We start from the raw sequence: 15,020 nt of genomic DNA, 5'->3' as shown, positions 1-15,020 counted from the left end.
TGGGCCCGACCAGCTGCTCTCCACGAATCAACACCCACTCTGAACCAGATATCGCCGCCACTACGTACAAATTCCAATTCCAATTCCGATTCCAACACGAGGAAAAAGAATTGGGAGAGAATCGGGTCAGGTTTTGGGCCACCTGCCTCATTGGGCTTCGACCTTGTTTGAAATGGGTTATTGGGCTGTTTAGCTTTAAAAGCGGTTCGAGATGGACCAAACGCCTAGCTTCTCCAGTAGCTTATATTGAACTACAGGTGGCCAGGTGGGCTTTTTTTAGGAAGGCCGTGGAGAGAGGCTTTTTAGGCTTTCCACGCTCGCAGGTAGGGATGGAATCATCATGGAAATAATGAGTCATGTACCTTTTATTGTATTGTTATGAAAATAGATTATCTCTGTTGTTTTATTTCTGCTGTTATAGTGGGAAGTGACAAATAGTTTATTAATGTTATTTATTTGCCTAGGATTCATGATTTAGTTATAGAAATGACTATTTAACCTCCTCTAGTCGTCTTCCTTTATCCTTCTAAACTTTGTGTGCTTTGCAGCCATTGCCGATTGTTGCCTCGTGTCCAGCGTCCCCTTCTCTCCCAAAGTGAAGGAGCCTAAACTTTAGTGCTCGGACCTAGAGGCATGGATATTTTTGGTGGCCCACTACAGAGTGAGACAGCCTGATGACTAGACTAGTAAAGTGGGTGTGCCTAAGCTCTGATGACCACCGGACTTATCTAGTGACTATTCAAACCATCTCACCAAGCCCCTCTCTTAAACCCTTTTTCAAATATGATATCTCCCAAATGTGGCAGACGGAACAATAACACCTTTAGCACTGAGTTTGCATTTTCAAAGGTTTTCACTTGCTTCCTCACCATGTCACTGAGTCTAACACATGTGTATTGTTAGTCCCCACCTAGTGGCACTAGATAACAATATTAGCTTAATAAATCTATCCTAAACATAATTGTGCACTCATATTGCACGTTAACCGGTAAAAGCAAAGCTCTACAGATATACCTTGATGTTGATCACCACAACATTGCTTTTGTTCTCCTGGTGGAATGATTTGCTTAAGGATTGAGCACTTTGGCTTTTTGGAGTGGGAGAAAGGGTGTGGAAATTTAGCAAAGCTCTACAATTATTTGTAGGCCAACTCTTGATGTTGATCATTTTGTTCAAGCTCACATAATGAAAGTTGATCACGATGGCTCTTTAATTATGATTTACCGTGGCTACGTGCGTTAACAAAATCACTTTGCCCAATGTGGAGTAGTGGTTAACTAATGTGGATCAGCTAACCCTCCCATTGGAGACCATAGAAGAACTAAACAAGACCTCGGTATTCGTCTCGCACCTGCTCTCGGACGCTCCTTTCAAACACACCATGGACGCACGACTTATGCCATTTAGGCCTTGTTTACGTCCCAAAAAATTAGCAAAATTTTGAAAGTTTCTTTGTCACATCGAATCTTGCGGCACATATATGAAGTATTAAATATAAATAAAAAATAATTGCACAATTTGCATGTAATTTGCGAAACAAATCTTTTGAGCCTAGTTAGTCTATGATTGGATAATATTTATTAAATACAAACGAAAATACTACAATGTCCATTTTGGAACTAAACAAGGCCTTAACAGTTGTGTACCGAATTGTTAGACATTTTTTTTATAAAATTCTACCGAATTGCTAAATAGATTTTACCGATTTGTATATGAAAACTTTTTGTTTGGCATATCCCAAGCAAAAATCCTGCCTCCGCCACTGCATGCATGAAACACTAAATATAAATAAAATAAATAACTAATTATACAGTTTGTCTATAATTTGCGAGACAGATCTCTTGAGCCTAGTTAGTCTATAATTGAATAATATTTGTTAAATACAAACAAAAGTGCTACAGTATCTATTTTGCTAAAAAAAATTGAAACTAAACAAGTCGGCCACTAAAACCTGGAGTAGTCGACCAGCCAGGAAGGCAGGAAGACCAATGAGCTGCTTCCTTCTATGGATAGTGTCGTGGGCTTTTGACATAGAGCCTATTCGCTGGTCAAAAAAAAATCACTGAAAAAAAGTACAGCTAAGAAGCGAACGGGCTCGTAGTCGTGTAAGCCCACGAGATACCAGCCCACAAACAAAATCTATTCGTGCACAGTGGCAGAGGCTAAGCCATGTATATTTCACGTGTATAACCGTATATACACATAATATACTAGTGTTTTCTATACATTTTAGGTACGGCGGAGGCCGAACCTTGCCAGCTGCCTCCGCCACTGAAAACAACACAGTACACGTATGGTAGGCATGGAGGTGTGCAGAAACGACAAAAAAGAAATCAAAATTTCTTTAATCGTTTACTAAATGGTGGATCCCACAAGTTTTTGCTGACATCGTAGTATCATCTTGGCACCATGCTGTGTTCTACTAAACGCCAAAGTTGCTGTCGATTGACTCAATAATCTTAAGTTGCATTCATCAAAACACAGGCACATCTCTTCCAACCTAAAAAACTGGAACCAGCAAGCTTTTTTATCTCAAGCTTGACCTGGCCAAACGTTTGATTGTCTGAATTGGGACTCTCTAAATCGTCTTGGGCTGCCCTCCAATTTCACCAACCTCATTCAAGCTTGTATTTCCACTACTACTTTCTCCATCCTTATCAATGGAGAGCCTTCCACCTCCTTCACTCCCCATCATGGTATTCGCCCGGGCTGCCCCCTCTCTCATTGTCTTTTTGTTGTGGCCACCAATGAGCTATCCATTCACCTTCAAACTGAACTCATTACTCCAATTTTTTGGGCATTTCCCTTGGTCCTAGTTGCCCTCCCATTCACTCTCTTCTCTTTGTTGATGATCTAATCTTATGTGGCGAGGCCTCCATCATTGAAGCCACCAAAATCTGGGACATTTTACAAGACTTTTGCCACCTCTCTAGGCAAACTCCCAATCTTTAGAAGTCCTCAATCCTTTTTAGTAAAAAGGTGCCTTTGACCACTAGAAATGATATCAGGAACATCTTTCCTACCCCTGACCTCCTTCCTAATAGCATGCACCTTGGGCCACCTGATTATTTTAATCGTAATGATCGGAATAAGGTTTATGAGTTTATTCTTAAAAAATTTAGAGCTAAGTTAACTACTGTGAAAGCTAACAAGCTTAATCATGCAGGGAGACTGACTTACATCAAATCTGTCCTAGCTTTGGTCCCTGTATACTACATGTGTACTGTGCTATTTTCTAATACTATGATAGGTAAAATCAACACTATAATCAGGAAATTTTGGTGCACTAGAGTCTAGAAAGACAACCCTACATCTCCCATTGCGTTCATGTCTTGGGAAGACATTTGCTAGCCCAAGAAGAATGGGGGTCTTGGCAAACATTGCTACTAATAAAAACCCCATGCTCACCTCTGTCCTTAAGGCTAAATAGTTCCACAACACCTCCTTTTGGAAAGCCAACACCACTGGTCCTAGATCAATCTTCTGGTCTTCTATTTTGTAGGTCAAAACTAAACTTCGCTCCAACTCTGTCTACTAGATCCATTCAAGTAACAGTTCTATATGGTCCACCCCTTGGTGCCCATTCGGAACTCTATCCATGACCACATGATCCTGCTAGCTACTCAATCTCCAATGCCAACCATTTCTCTAATCTTTAGCAACCAAATTCCCATAACACGAATGTTCACCTCATCACTAACATCTTTGATGCTTAGGATGTACAGGTCATAACTGTAACACCAACTATTCATAGTGATGGTCATGACATCTTGAGGTGGACCCCATGCTAACTCCATTATGCAGAGAGAATGGAATAGTAAGGAGCCACCATCTCTAGTTAAATCCTTCACTTGGAGACTCATCAAAAGAGCCCTAGCTACAACAAAACAAGCAGCGAGATACTCCCCCACATAGACAAGCACTATGTTCCTATGGCGTGGTGGAGGATGATGCCCACCTATTCTTCCACTATCACCTCCCACAACAGTATTCTCATCAAATCCCCTTCTTTGCACTGACAATTTACCTCAAGATACTAATGGCGTGCAACTAATCCTACCAAGCTTCATCCCCGCCGCCATCCCATCTACTGTATTCAACAAATTACTAATCACTTTCTGGTATTTGTGGAAAGCTAGGAATGATATTTGATTTCACAGAAAAACTTGGACTCCATGGCAGGTACACCATGTGGTCGTAGCCCACATTAGCAGCCACCAAACCGACACTCTACTTATCCCACCTCAACCCCCACAAATGACTGCACAAGGTACGCAAACTGCCATTGCTATTACTTCGTAGGATCACAGCCACACACCTCAACAGATGGAGACGCCTGCACCTGATCACATGCAGCACCAACAGGAGGAACCTGCACCTCACACCCTATGGAGGAACAACAAGCACAAACCCCCTAGAAAATGATGCTCACAAATCAAGCCACCCCGACTTCACCAGGTATTATCACATCTAATGCAAGAGCTTCACCTTAGACAGACAAATACTTCATCTCTATATTGGAGCTCATCCAAGGAGTCAGATGCTTCATTGATGCCTCCTTAAGGTATGACCAACCAACCAGGCAGTATATAGCTATAGGACTTGGGATTTTTTGTCAATCCATAGGTACAACCACACAAACCATCTACATCACAGCACAAGCCTTGGAAGTCCACTCAGTCCTCATGGCGGAAGTTGTAGCACTTGCTCTAGCAGCAGTTGTTAGTGAACGACTCAACTTCACTGACACCACCTTTCTCACTAATAACCAGCAGCTAGTACAATTCCTACATGAAGATGACCAAGAACATCCTGTAGACTGGAGGATAAAACCTTTTTCACCCAGATGTTCAGGAACACAGGTGATCAATGTCATGCCATGATCTTCAAAATCAATAGGAACATAAATAATACAACATATGCTTTAGATAGACAGGCTTTCTCAGTTATTGTTCCTGTTGAATCTTTCTTCCATCATGTATGCTCTCATCAGAGCCTTACCTATCAGTGCCCATTCCTGATGCATCTGATAGATGTAAACCTTCAGTCTGTTAGACTGATTGCAGCGTCCTGCTGCTCAAATGAAAAATATTTGTTGTAAAAAAAACCTAATGTGTCGATCAGTTTCGTCTATTTCACTATCTTATTAGCGTATTATATATACGGAGCATTAGACGGAAACATAATTAGAATTGATATGGTGAGGCTCGAGAGGCACGAACAAAATAAATATCTCCCTGTGGACACCAAAGATTACCTCTAGGATGGGAATAACAAACACAGCAGTGCCTCCATACTTTGGATACATTGTTGCATTTCTATATTAGGATCTATCATCTGTCGCTTGAGTGTTTTGGCTCTCGAGAACACTTGATTTTTTCTTCATCGTCCTCTTCCTCCTCCCGATGCCCTACCGTCGTCCACTGCCCCGCCTCAGTGCAGTAGGGTCTTGAGCTCCGATGAGACCCTATTACGCCCACAACAACCTTCTTCTTCTCCTCCCCTCACCGTCGTATGGCCATAGATGCCCTCGCCCTGACCTAGTTCGACCGCCTCCTACACCGCTGGAACTCTAACCGTCGTCCTCCTGCCGTTTCCACCATTTGGCCGACCTGCCTCCCACAGTCTCATCTAAGCTTGCCAGAGTTAGAGAAGAAGAGAGGGAGAGGAAGAGAACAGAAAGGAATTGAGTGTTGAATTGCTGTAAAACACTTGAGTGCTGTAAAGCATTGCTGTATTATTGTTAATTTCTAGATGCCATAATACTCTATATTTAAGCTAGCTCACCGAAATCCCATCCCTGGCAGATATGGAAACTAGGATCTCGTTTGCAGCCTTCGTCTTCCTCAATGTCCTTCTCAAGGTCATCGTGGACTAGGAACACATCATCTCGCACAATTAATTACAGCCTGGAATTGTTAGCTCTTGGACTTAATTAATTAGATATGGCCTGTTATTTATCCAATTAAATTAAGTAAATTTCAAATCTCATACTAAATGGTAGTACAATAATGATTCAATAATCGCAAGTGCTCCAATTGATCAACTATGAGTTTGTGAAAGGCGCAATCATGGCACCGCGAGCAAGAGCAATGCCTGTGCGAGTTGCGACGTGCATGGGACTCTTACGACCGGTCAAGCCATGCAACATGAAATGGTGGTGGTAATGGCACTGGCAAATGCTTTGCAGCTCTTAGCTTCAACCGAAGCGTGGTAATGATGCTCCATCAAGCCTGCAGTGTTGGGAGTTGACGATTTGGTTGTGCTAGGGGGTGTTTAATTTCCCATAAAATGCAAAATGCAAAATGCCGACTACCTTGAAATGATAAAATACTAAATACTAACATTTTTAAGGTTATATTTAGTTTTGTCTAGAATACAGAATTTATTGCTCTTATTATGGTCTCTTGTAACTCTTTTGGGCTTTTGGCCTCCTGAGACCAAAATCCAAAATGAAGAATAATTTTTTTTGCTAAAAATTTTTGCATGATGTTTAGTTTTATTATGCAAAATGATAGATCAAAACCCAGATTTTTTGGCCGCCAAATGTGTGTCTCTCTTTCTCTGTTTAGTTCGGGGCTGTACTGCAAATGAAAATGGGTGCCGCCCCTACCTGTTGCCTGAAATGAAAAACGACAATTTGTTTGGTTGGTTAAGGAGCTGTTTGGATGAACTAGAATTAGTGATTAGCCCAACTAGTTGGGCTCTATATGCTAGTGAAGTAACAATTAGTTGAGGCTTTCGCTAGTTGTTAGCTCACTAACTAGTTCATTTGTTTAGATCTTTAAAGACTAAACTTTCAATTATACTTATTAGTTCATAGGATCCAACCTAAGATATCCTTTATCCATTCTCACGTGAGTTGCGTAATAAGGGTATGTACAACGGGGCTCTTCACCCCGTCCTTTCGTGGGTACTTTTATAAAAACTCTTCACCCCGTCCTTTCGTGGGTACTTTTACAAAAAAAATCTGTTGTGCCGTTGTGGCCTGAAGACGACTATTCCGTCGTCTCGTGAAGCGACGGAGCCGTCCCATGCACCGATGCAAAGGAGACCAGCCGAGCAGCATTGTAGGAGTCGTCCCCTTGTCTCGACGGCGCGCGGATCTGGGGCACTCGCGTGCATGCTAATGAAGTTTTGGCGCGCATGGGAGGGAGCAGTCCCGCCAAATCCGTCTCTGCCTCATCCCTATTTCACCGGTGAAGCAGCCACAACACTCTAGCTTTCTTTCTCAATCGGGCACCCCAACCTTTGGTGGCTGCGATGTTTAGCACCTCAGCGAGGAAGTGCAAACTAGCTTCCACAAACAAGAAGAGCAAGGACACCCCCATTGTTGCGTCAACTGCGGCGACAGCGATAGCGGTGTTCCCGGTGCACACCTTCGGTCGCGGAGCCATCTCGACGGCGTCGAACTACAACCTCAGTCGTGGTGGAGGCTCATCGTTGGGCGCGGATGCCCTGGGCTGAACCCTAGGTCGCGGAAGTGGATCAGCGGTGGTGGCACCGGGGTACCCCCATCTCCTGTTCCCTCAGCAACAGCATGGCAACACCTCCTATCTCCATTGGTACATCTAGTGGAGGTGCCTTCCCCAGTGCTGCGACGGTTCCATCGTCTTCGGTGGGTTTCCATTCCCCACTTCACCATCTACTGCTTGGTGGAATTCGACCAACGTTGATCCAGCTTCTCCTTCGTTTGTGCGCTCAGCAGCTTGGGATCCATCTTGTTAATCACCTGACCTGTGAATTGATCTGGACTTGCTCCTATCTGTTAGTGAAATTCTATCTTATCTGTTAGTGAATAGAGCTTTGCTAGTTATTATCTGAATGTGAACCTGCGTGAACTTGCTAGCTGTATCTGAATGTGAACAGAGCTTTGGTAGCTGCTGAATGTGCTAAGTTGTATATATTGCAATTTGTTTCATCTTATTTGGGGAAGAATAGCAGGAGGGTGGCTATGGGCTGCATGTGTGTTCATCCTGGTCAGATCATCATGGTTGACAAATGACATATTTTATTCCCTGCATGTAGTGTCATAGATCCTTTTGAAGGTCTATGATGTTTGTTGCAAATGTTTGAGAATGAAACTAATGCTCTGTTTCTTATAAACTATTTGATATTTGTTAGTGTGAATGAGAAGCAGATAGTGCAAATTAAAGTAATGTTGTATAGAGTCATTTTAGTGATGTTATGTTTCCTGCAGGGATAAAGACGACCCATGCCCACCTGGTGGGTTTATGAGTTACTTTGGAAACCAGCCACACAATTTTTAGGTTGGTGCACCTGTTCACAACCATGAAGAAATTTTACCAGTAGAAGTAGAGAGAGTGGACAAGCAGTAGCCTGAACTAGTTGACACTGATGATGAAAATGCTAGGACTGAGAAGCAAATTCCTTGGAAAAAGAATGAGGATGTCAGCTTGATGCATGAGCTCTTGGATAGAACATTCAACAGTTTCGACCTGTGGAGCTAATATAGGTGGCAACCAATATTGGTCTGATGTTGTTCAATCATACAACAAGACAGCTCCACCCCGTAGGAAAAGGAATCTAAAGCAATGCAAGGATCCATGGCACAAGATTATTAGGTGGACTGACCTCTTTGAGTGTGCTTATGTAATTATGTTCATCTTTATATATAATATATATTATATTAGTGGTTTTAAAATATTATAATTATGTTCATCTTATTTATACTTGAACTTGTCTTCTATCAAACGGCCACACAGTGGTATACAAGTTGATATCCATAGTTGATCTTAGCTACATGCAAATTATTAAATGCCTTAGAACCCCCAAGTATGGATTGTATAATCTGTCTTTATATCTGTCTGTATCATAGATTCGAGATACTTAGGTCAATCTCAATGCATGTTTCATGAGAGTATCATGCACATTAAATAAGGTGCCACATAAGCAAAATTGCTGACTTGACAGGGTCATTAAATGAAGCAGTCTCATCAGATGAGAGAGGAGTTTTCATCCTCATAAAACTCATATGACTCGGTTACCTAGTTTATAGTCTTGGTAACTACCATGAAACTATACATTGCGACTGGTCTTAGAGACGGACCCTATCTAGATTGTACATGCCCTAAACCGATAAGGCCTGGAGTGGGCGGTAACGACGTTTCCGGTATCCGGATTCGACCCTTGTGCGAATGGCTCCGCTGCTGCTGAAACAAACACGTAGCAACGAGAATTAATAGCAGCGGAAATAGGAGGGAAACATGGAGACAAACATCACCTGTGGGCTGTGGCCCTGTGGGTGTGTTGGGAAGTCCTCGAAACCATGCATGTCCATTTGCACTCATGCACCCGTCTACGCCTCTACGGATAGACGACGTGCCATCAGTGAGCTGAGCACTCCTGTTTGGTGATTGGCTACTTCTCACAGCGGCACAATATATATATGATTGGAACTACTACTCCATAGCGAGAATATCTACACAAGCTTCTATCTTTACTCCAGCGATTTTTCTTCGTGTGTGTATATATATATTCCGTTGCCTATCGCTGTCTTATAATTAAGCGTATATATATATACAAACAAATACAGAATTAACATATAGTATATCTTGAACGAAAGGCGGCGTGCACGTACACATTCGTGGACCGACGCCACTAATAACCTGTAGTTGCGTGGAAGTATCAAACACAATACGACGTTGTTGTCAAAAATATTCAGTTGAATCCTATGAACTAGTATAGTATACCATTATTTCCTACATTATTGATACGTACTATTATATTATTAAAATCTATCTAGTCCATATATCTGTGTCAGCTCCTCGAGATTTTGTCGTCACGTAGTTGGCTGCATATCTATCCCGTCCCTAGTTATACCTGGGCCTTGTTTAGTTTCACCTAAAAACTTTTCATCTATCACATCAAATCTTGGACACATGCATACAACATTAGATATAGATAAAAAAACTAATTGTACAAGTTATCTATAAATTATGAGATGGATCTTTTAAATCTAGAGATTCCATAATTAGATACTAATTACTAAAATAAAACGAAAATACTAAGACCCTAGCTGCCTAGCAACAACTTATATAATGGATGGATGGACATCACGGGTGTTTTTCGGGCTGCTAAACTTTAGTCCCTTCTAAATAGTTTAGTCTTATTTAGTTATTCCAGAATTGCTAGAGATGACTAAAGTCCATTTAACCTCATTTAGTTATAGTGTTTAGATAAAAAATGACTAAATGAAAGTAAATGAGACTAGCATGTTCGCTGATCTGAAAAGTTATAGTTGAAAATATTCTTCGCTGATTTATTATGAAAGAAAAACACTGTTGGCTGTTAGAAAAAATACAACTTAGACAAGTGAACAAATATGTGAACCAAACAACCACTTAACAGGCTTCCCACGTTTTGGACCACGGAGACAAATTATTGTAGCCTGCTGCTATAGAGACAATTAGCCTCTGCTGGTCCTAGTTTTGTACATCACGGAGTACGGGTACATAGTATGTACAGCACATCTTCACGCATGTTTGTGGATAAATTTCTTTGTCCGTGCCTAAAAGAATGCTTATTCTCATTTATCAGGAGTCAAACAATATTAACTTTGATCAAATACATTTGTCAGATTTATAATTTTGTCTAACAAATTTTTATTCTCGGTACCGAAAATTATAAATTATGTCTAGAAAATTAAAATGAACGAAATCTACAATCTTTCTTCTAATATATAATTATGAAAATTTCAGTCCAGCAGACATCTTTTTTTCGCCTATCCAGTCCGTATAGGCTTCGATCCGTAATATTTTTCCTTCAACTCCAATCTCTACTCGAATTATGGTTTTTAAAGTCGACCCTCTTCAGTTTGGAAATTATCTCTATCTATCTACACCTCTGAACCGTGCTCCGAACGGTAAAAAAAATCAAATTGGGAAAAGGACAACGCGTAGCCTACCTACAACTTTGCATAACCAACAGGCAACACGCTGGGATTTACCATGGGCAATTGGGCATGCAACAGCTATAAGAAGAAAAAGGCCAAAAATCAAAAAGCAGGCCATAATTTGAAAACGGTATGTAAAGAAGAAACGTCTTTTATTATAAAATATAAACTTTATTTAAAATCATTCCTTTTAAATAACTAATATATAAAATTCAGAAAAACAAATAAAAAATTACACAAATTACGCTGATAGTAACAACTAATTGTTAAATAGCTAGAAAATAGCAAAAGAAAAAAACACACGACCAGTATGTCGAAGCCAAGAAGATGCACGCAAAGGTAGCCATGTGTGTCCGCCTCGTATATCAACACTAGCCAAATCAAGCAATGCTAGCTTCCGTGTCGGTGCAAATGACCATTGTATATGGAGGGCAAGTGACTATCAAGTTATTATTTTTTCCGTTAGAATACATGAGTATGATTCTATCTTAATAATTTTACCGTTATTGGTTTGTACTCCTATTGATTAATTGTGTGCTATTGGTCTCGACTTTAGCAAAAGTTACACGATGAAGAAGCAATTGATTACTAAATAGAAGAAAAATATGTCGAGTCAAAATCAGGGAGTCGACAGTACACAAGAGAGAAGGATATGACTTATGATGGGTAGCATTACTGTGAGATTGAATATGGGTCTTAAATCTTACATGTAAGATCATAGATGATGGAGGGCTCATATAGCATGACATCTAGATCGAACGGTTGTTATACAAAAAAGTAAGATCATACATGACGTAGGACTCATATAGCACGGCGTACAAATCGAACGGTTATTATAGAGGAAGAAACCCTAAAAACTTGTTTTTTTATAGTGTGATGATATGCTTTTTTAGCATCATGTTGAGTGCAATAAAAATATAATGATGTAAATGAAAAATTATTATTTTCAAGATAAAAAACTATGGATAACATTATACCTTTTTACTTGTTGCAAGGACACTTTTATTAGTATTATAAATATATATAACTAGAATTCAGGTAGCAAGCCCCTAGTATAAATACGTGTCATCGATGTTGTCGAGACGCAGTTGGCTGCAAACTTGTCCCATCCCCGGCAAAAATATGGACATGATGAGAATCCAGTTTCTAGCCTTCGTCGTCCTCCTCGCCCTCCTCCTCCTCAGGCTCATCCGGAGCTACGTCACGTCCTCACGCACGAAGCCATCACCAGCGCTTCGCCTGCCACCAGGGCCATGGCAGCTGCCGCTCATCGGCAGCCTGCACCACCTCCTCCTGTCGCGCTTCAGCGACCTGCCTCACCGGGCGCTGCGCGAGATGTCCGGAACCTACGGGCCCCTCATGATGCTCCGCTTCGGCGCCGTGCCCACGCTGGTGGTCTCCTCCGCCGAGGCCGCCAGGGAGGTGATGAGGACGCACGACCTCACCTTCTGCGACCGCAACCTGAGCGTCACCATGGAGATCATTAGCTGCGGCGGCAAGGACATCATCTTCTCCGCCTACAACGCCCACTGGCGGGAGCTCCGGAAGCTGTGTATGGTGGAGCTCTTCAGCCAGCGCCGCGTGCTCACGTTCCGGAACATCCGGGAAGAGGAGGTGGCGAACCTCCTCCGCTCCGTCTCCAGGGAGTCTGCCGACGGCCAGCGGCCCGTCAACCTCAGCGACGGGATCTGCCGCATGGTAAACGACGTCGCCGCGCGCACGGTCGTCGGCGACCGGTGCAAGTACCGGGATGAGTACATGCATGAGCTAGACGAAGTGGTGCGGCTGTTTGGTGGGTTCAACCTGGCGGACCTGTACCCGTCCTCGCAGCTGGTACGCCGGTTCAGCGCCGCCGCGAGGGACGCGAGGAGGTGCCAGAGGAACATGTACCGGATCATCCGGAGCATCATTCATGAGCGTGAAGCTGAAGCCATGGCGACGGCGCCAGAGCGAGACGAGGAGGACCTTCTGGGTGTTCTCCTGAGGCTGCAGAGGGATGGTGGCCTGCAGTTCGCTCTCACCAACGAGATTGTCAGCACGGTTATTTGGGTGAGATCCGCTCTTATAAAGCTGGTTTTAAGGAGTTTCACTAGCAAAGCCGTTTTATTTTATACCGTGTGGCAGAAAATGGCTTCAAACAAACTGAAGCCGGTGGAGAAATCCTACCAAATGGACCCTTAGTTGCAAGCTATTCACATTATCTTCTTTTAATTTCATTCCAAGCAAGTTCTTTGCGATTCTCGTAGCAATGCGCGAGATATCTTCTAGTTATCTAACACCACACTCCTACAAAACCTCTCCATTATTAATGGTCTCTAATTTATTTCTAGTTTAGCATTAGGCAAATGGAATTTTATTACACTAAATAAGTTTTGGTATCGTAGTCCATGTTTAGTACCTACAACTAAACAAATTAATTATCCTTGTGCTATTATTTTTATTCTTTTTTTTGACACAATATAGATATTTCTTTCTTTACCGGTGAGATCAACTTATCAATTATTCCTTATATTTTTTATCCATATTTATAATTTCTCTTTCTCTGTGCGTGGCACGTCCATTTGTCTTCAATACACATTTAGTTAAAACCATAGCTTAAGTTATGGTATCTCTTATTGCTAGCCATGTCACCTGACATATTTGATCTTGATTTTAAATTTTGATTTTGTTAGTTGATGTAGTTTCTTAATCCTCAAGTTAAGTTGAAAATCTTATATGTACTTATTTCATTTTAGTTAGAACTCTTTTGTATTTTATAAAATAAGAATTTAGGTTATAAATTGAATTCTTATTTACTAAAATGATAAAAAAGAATTTAATTAATTCTGCACGATTGGCACTCAATAAAAATGTGAACAAGAATATAATTTATGACCTACATTCTTTTTTTACATTCTTATGTTTACTGATTACATTCTCATGAGAATTAAAATGTGAATGTCCCCTTTTACAAATTGTAACTATAACATTGTATTGTAGGATATTTTCTCTGCTGGGAGTGAAACATCATCAACTGTTCTAGTATGGGCAATGTCAGAGCTTGTTAGGAATCCACAAGTCATGCATAAGGCCCAATCAGAGGTGAGGGAGGCCTTCAAAGGACAAGACAAGATAACTGAAGGTGATTTGATCAAATTGAGATACCTACAGCTGGTGATCAAGGAGACTTTACGGTTGCATGCTCCAGTACCACTGTTGCTCCCTCGAGAAGGTCGTGAATCATGTCAGGTTATGGGTTACGATGTTCCAAAGGGAACCAAGGTGTTCGTGAATGCTTGGGCAATAGCAAGGGACAAAAAATTGTGGCATGATGCAGAGGAATTTAGGCCAGAAAGATTTGAAAATAGTAGTGTCGATTTTAGAGGTAATGACTTCGAGTTCACTCCCTTTGGGTCAGGTAGGAGAATATGCCCTGGCATAACGCTTGGTTTGGCCAATCTAGAGCTGGCTCTTGTTAGCCTTCTTTACCATTTTGATTGGACTCTACCTGATGGCGTCAAGTTGGAAGAATTTGATATGGCAGAGATCTTTGGGATAACGTTAAGAAAGAAGTCCATGCTTTGGATCATGGCCAAACCTTACAATAATCTTATACCAAATTAATCAGATGATTTGTGATGTGAACTGTGTCCCTGTTGCTGCTTAATTTGTACCGGAGAGAGTGATTATAATTATAGTGTATCAGTCTGTGCTAAGGACAATAAATGTACTCATATTTTATCCTGTGCTTATGTTATATTGTTTCATCACTCTGTGTATTATTAAGTGTGTCTATCCATTTTTTTCTTTTTGCGAAATGATTAAACGATTATCTAATGAGTACAAAAATGAAATAGATTGGTCTATGTCTCATTAGGCTGTATACTACTATCAATTTTCCTTTACTTAATAGGAGTATGGTACAAGCCACACCAACTCTCGCTGCCGCTGCAACTTCTAAACTACAAATACCAAGCCTGCTCCAGCTACAGGTCTACAGTCATAGTCCATTTTTAGAGACGTCTCAATTTTTGGGTAGAGGCTACTTTATAAAAATCTGTCTTTAAAAATTGTTTTTGAGTCAACTCGTCTCTAAAAATCAATTTTTTAGAGACAACTCCAGCCG

The 15,020-nt window shown here is 41.3% G+C and overlaps 1 protein-coding gene across 1 annotated transcript; it reads left to right on the top strand.

Annotated features, from left to right (window-relative positions):
* LOC8062991 (ent-cassadiene C2-hydroxylase) lies at nucleotides 12,014–14,664 on the top strand. Its single transcript, XM_002466815.2, has 2 exons — nucleotides 12,014–12,964; nucleotides 13,895–14,664. Exons 1-2 carry the CDS (start codon nucleotides 12,038–12,040, stop codon nucleotides 14,516–14,518), a joined length of 1,551 nt encoding a protein of 516 aa, XP_002466860.2. The 5' UTR covers nucleotides 12,014–12,037; the 3' UTR covers nucleotides 14,519–14,664.

This window comes from Sorghum bicolor, chromosome 1 (assembly GCF_000003195.3).
Source record: "Sorghum bicolor cultivar BTx623 chromosome 1, Sorghum_bicolor_NCBIv3, whole genome shotgun sequence".
NCBI classification, from domain to species: Eukaryota; Viridiplantae; Streptophyta; class Magnoliopsida; order Poales; family Poaceae; genus Sorghum; species Sorghum bicolor.
The sequence above is the reverse complement of the archived record's forward strand: the minus strand, read 5'-3'. Positions and strand labels throughout refer to the sequence as shown.

Excerpts from the sequence above, each read along its gene's own strand:
- LOC8062991 (XM_002466815.2), top strand. The coding sequence starts at position 12,038 with ATGGACATGATGAGAATCCAGTTTCTAGCCTTCGTCGTCCTCCTCGCC. Across the intron at positions 12,965-13,894 it reads TTGTCAGCACGGTTATTTGG|GATATTTTCTCTGCTGGGAG; the intron begins GTGAGATCCGCT and ends ATTGTATTGTAG.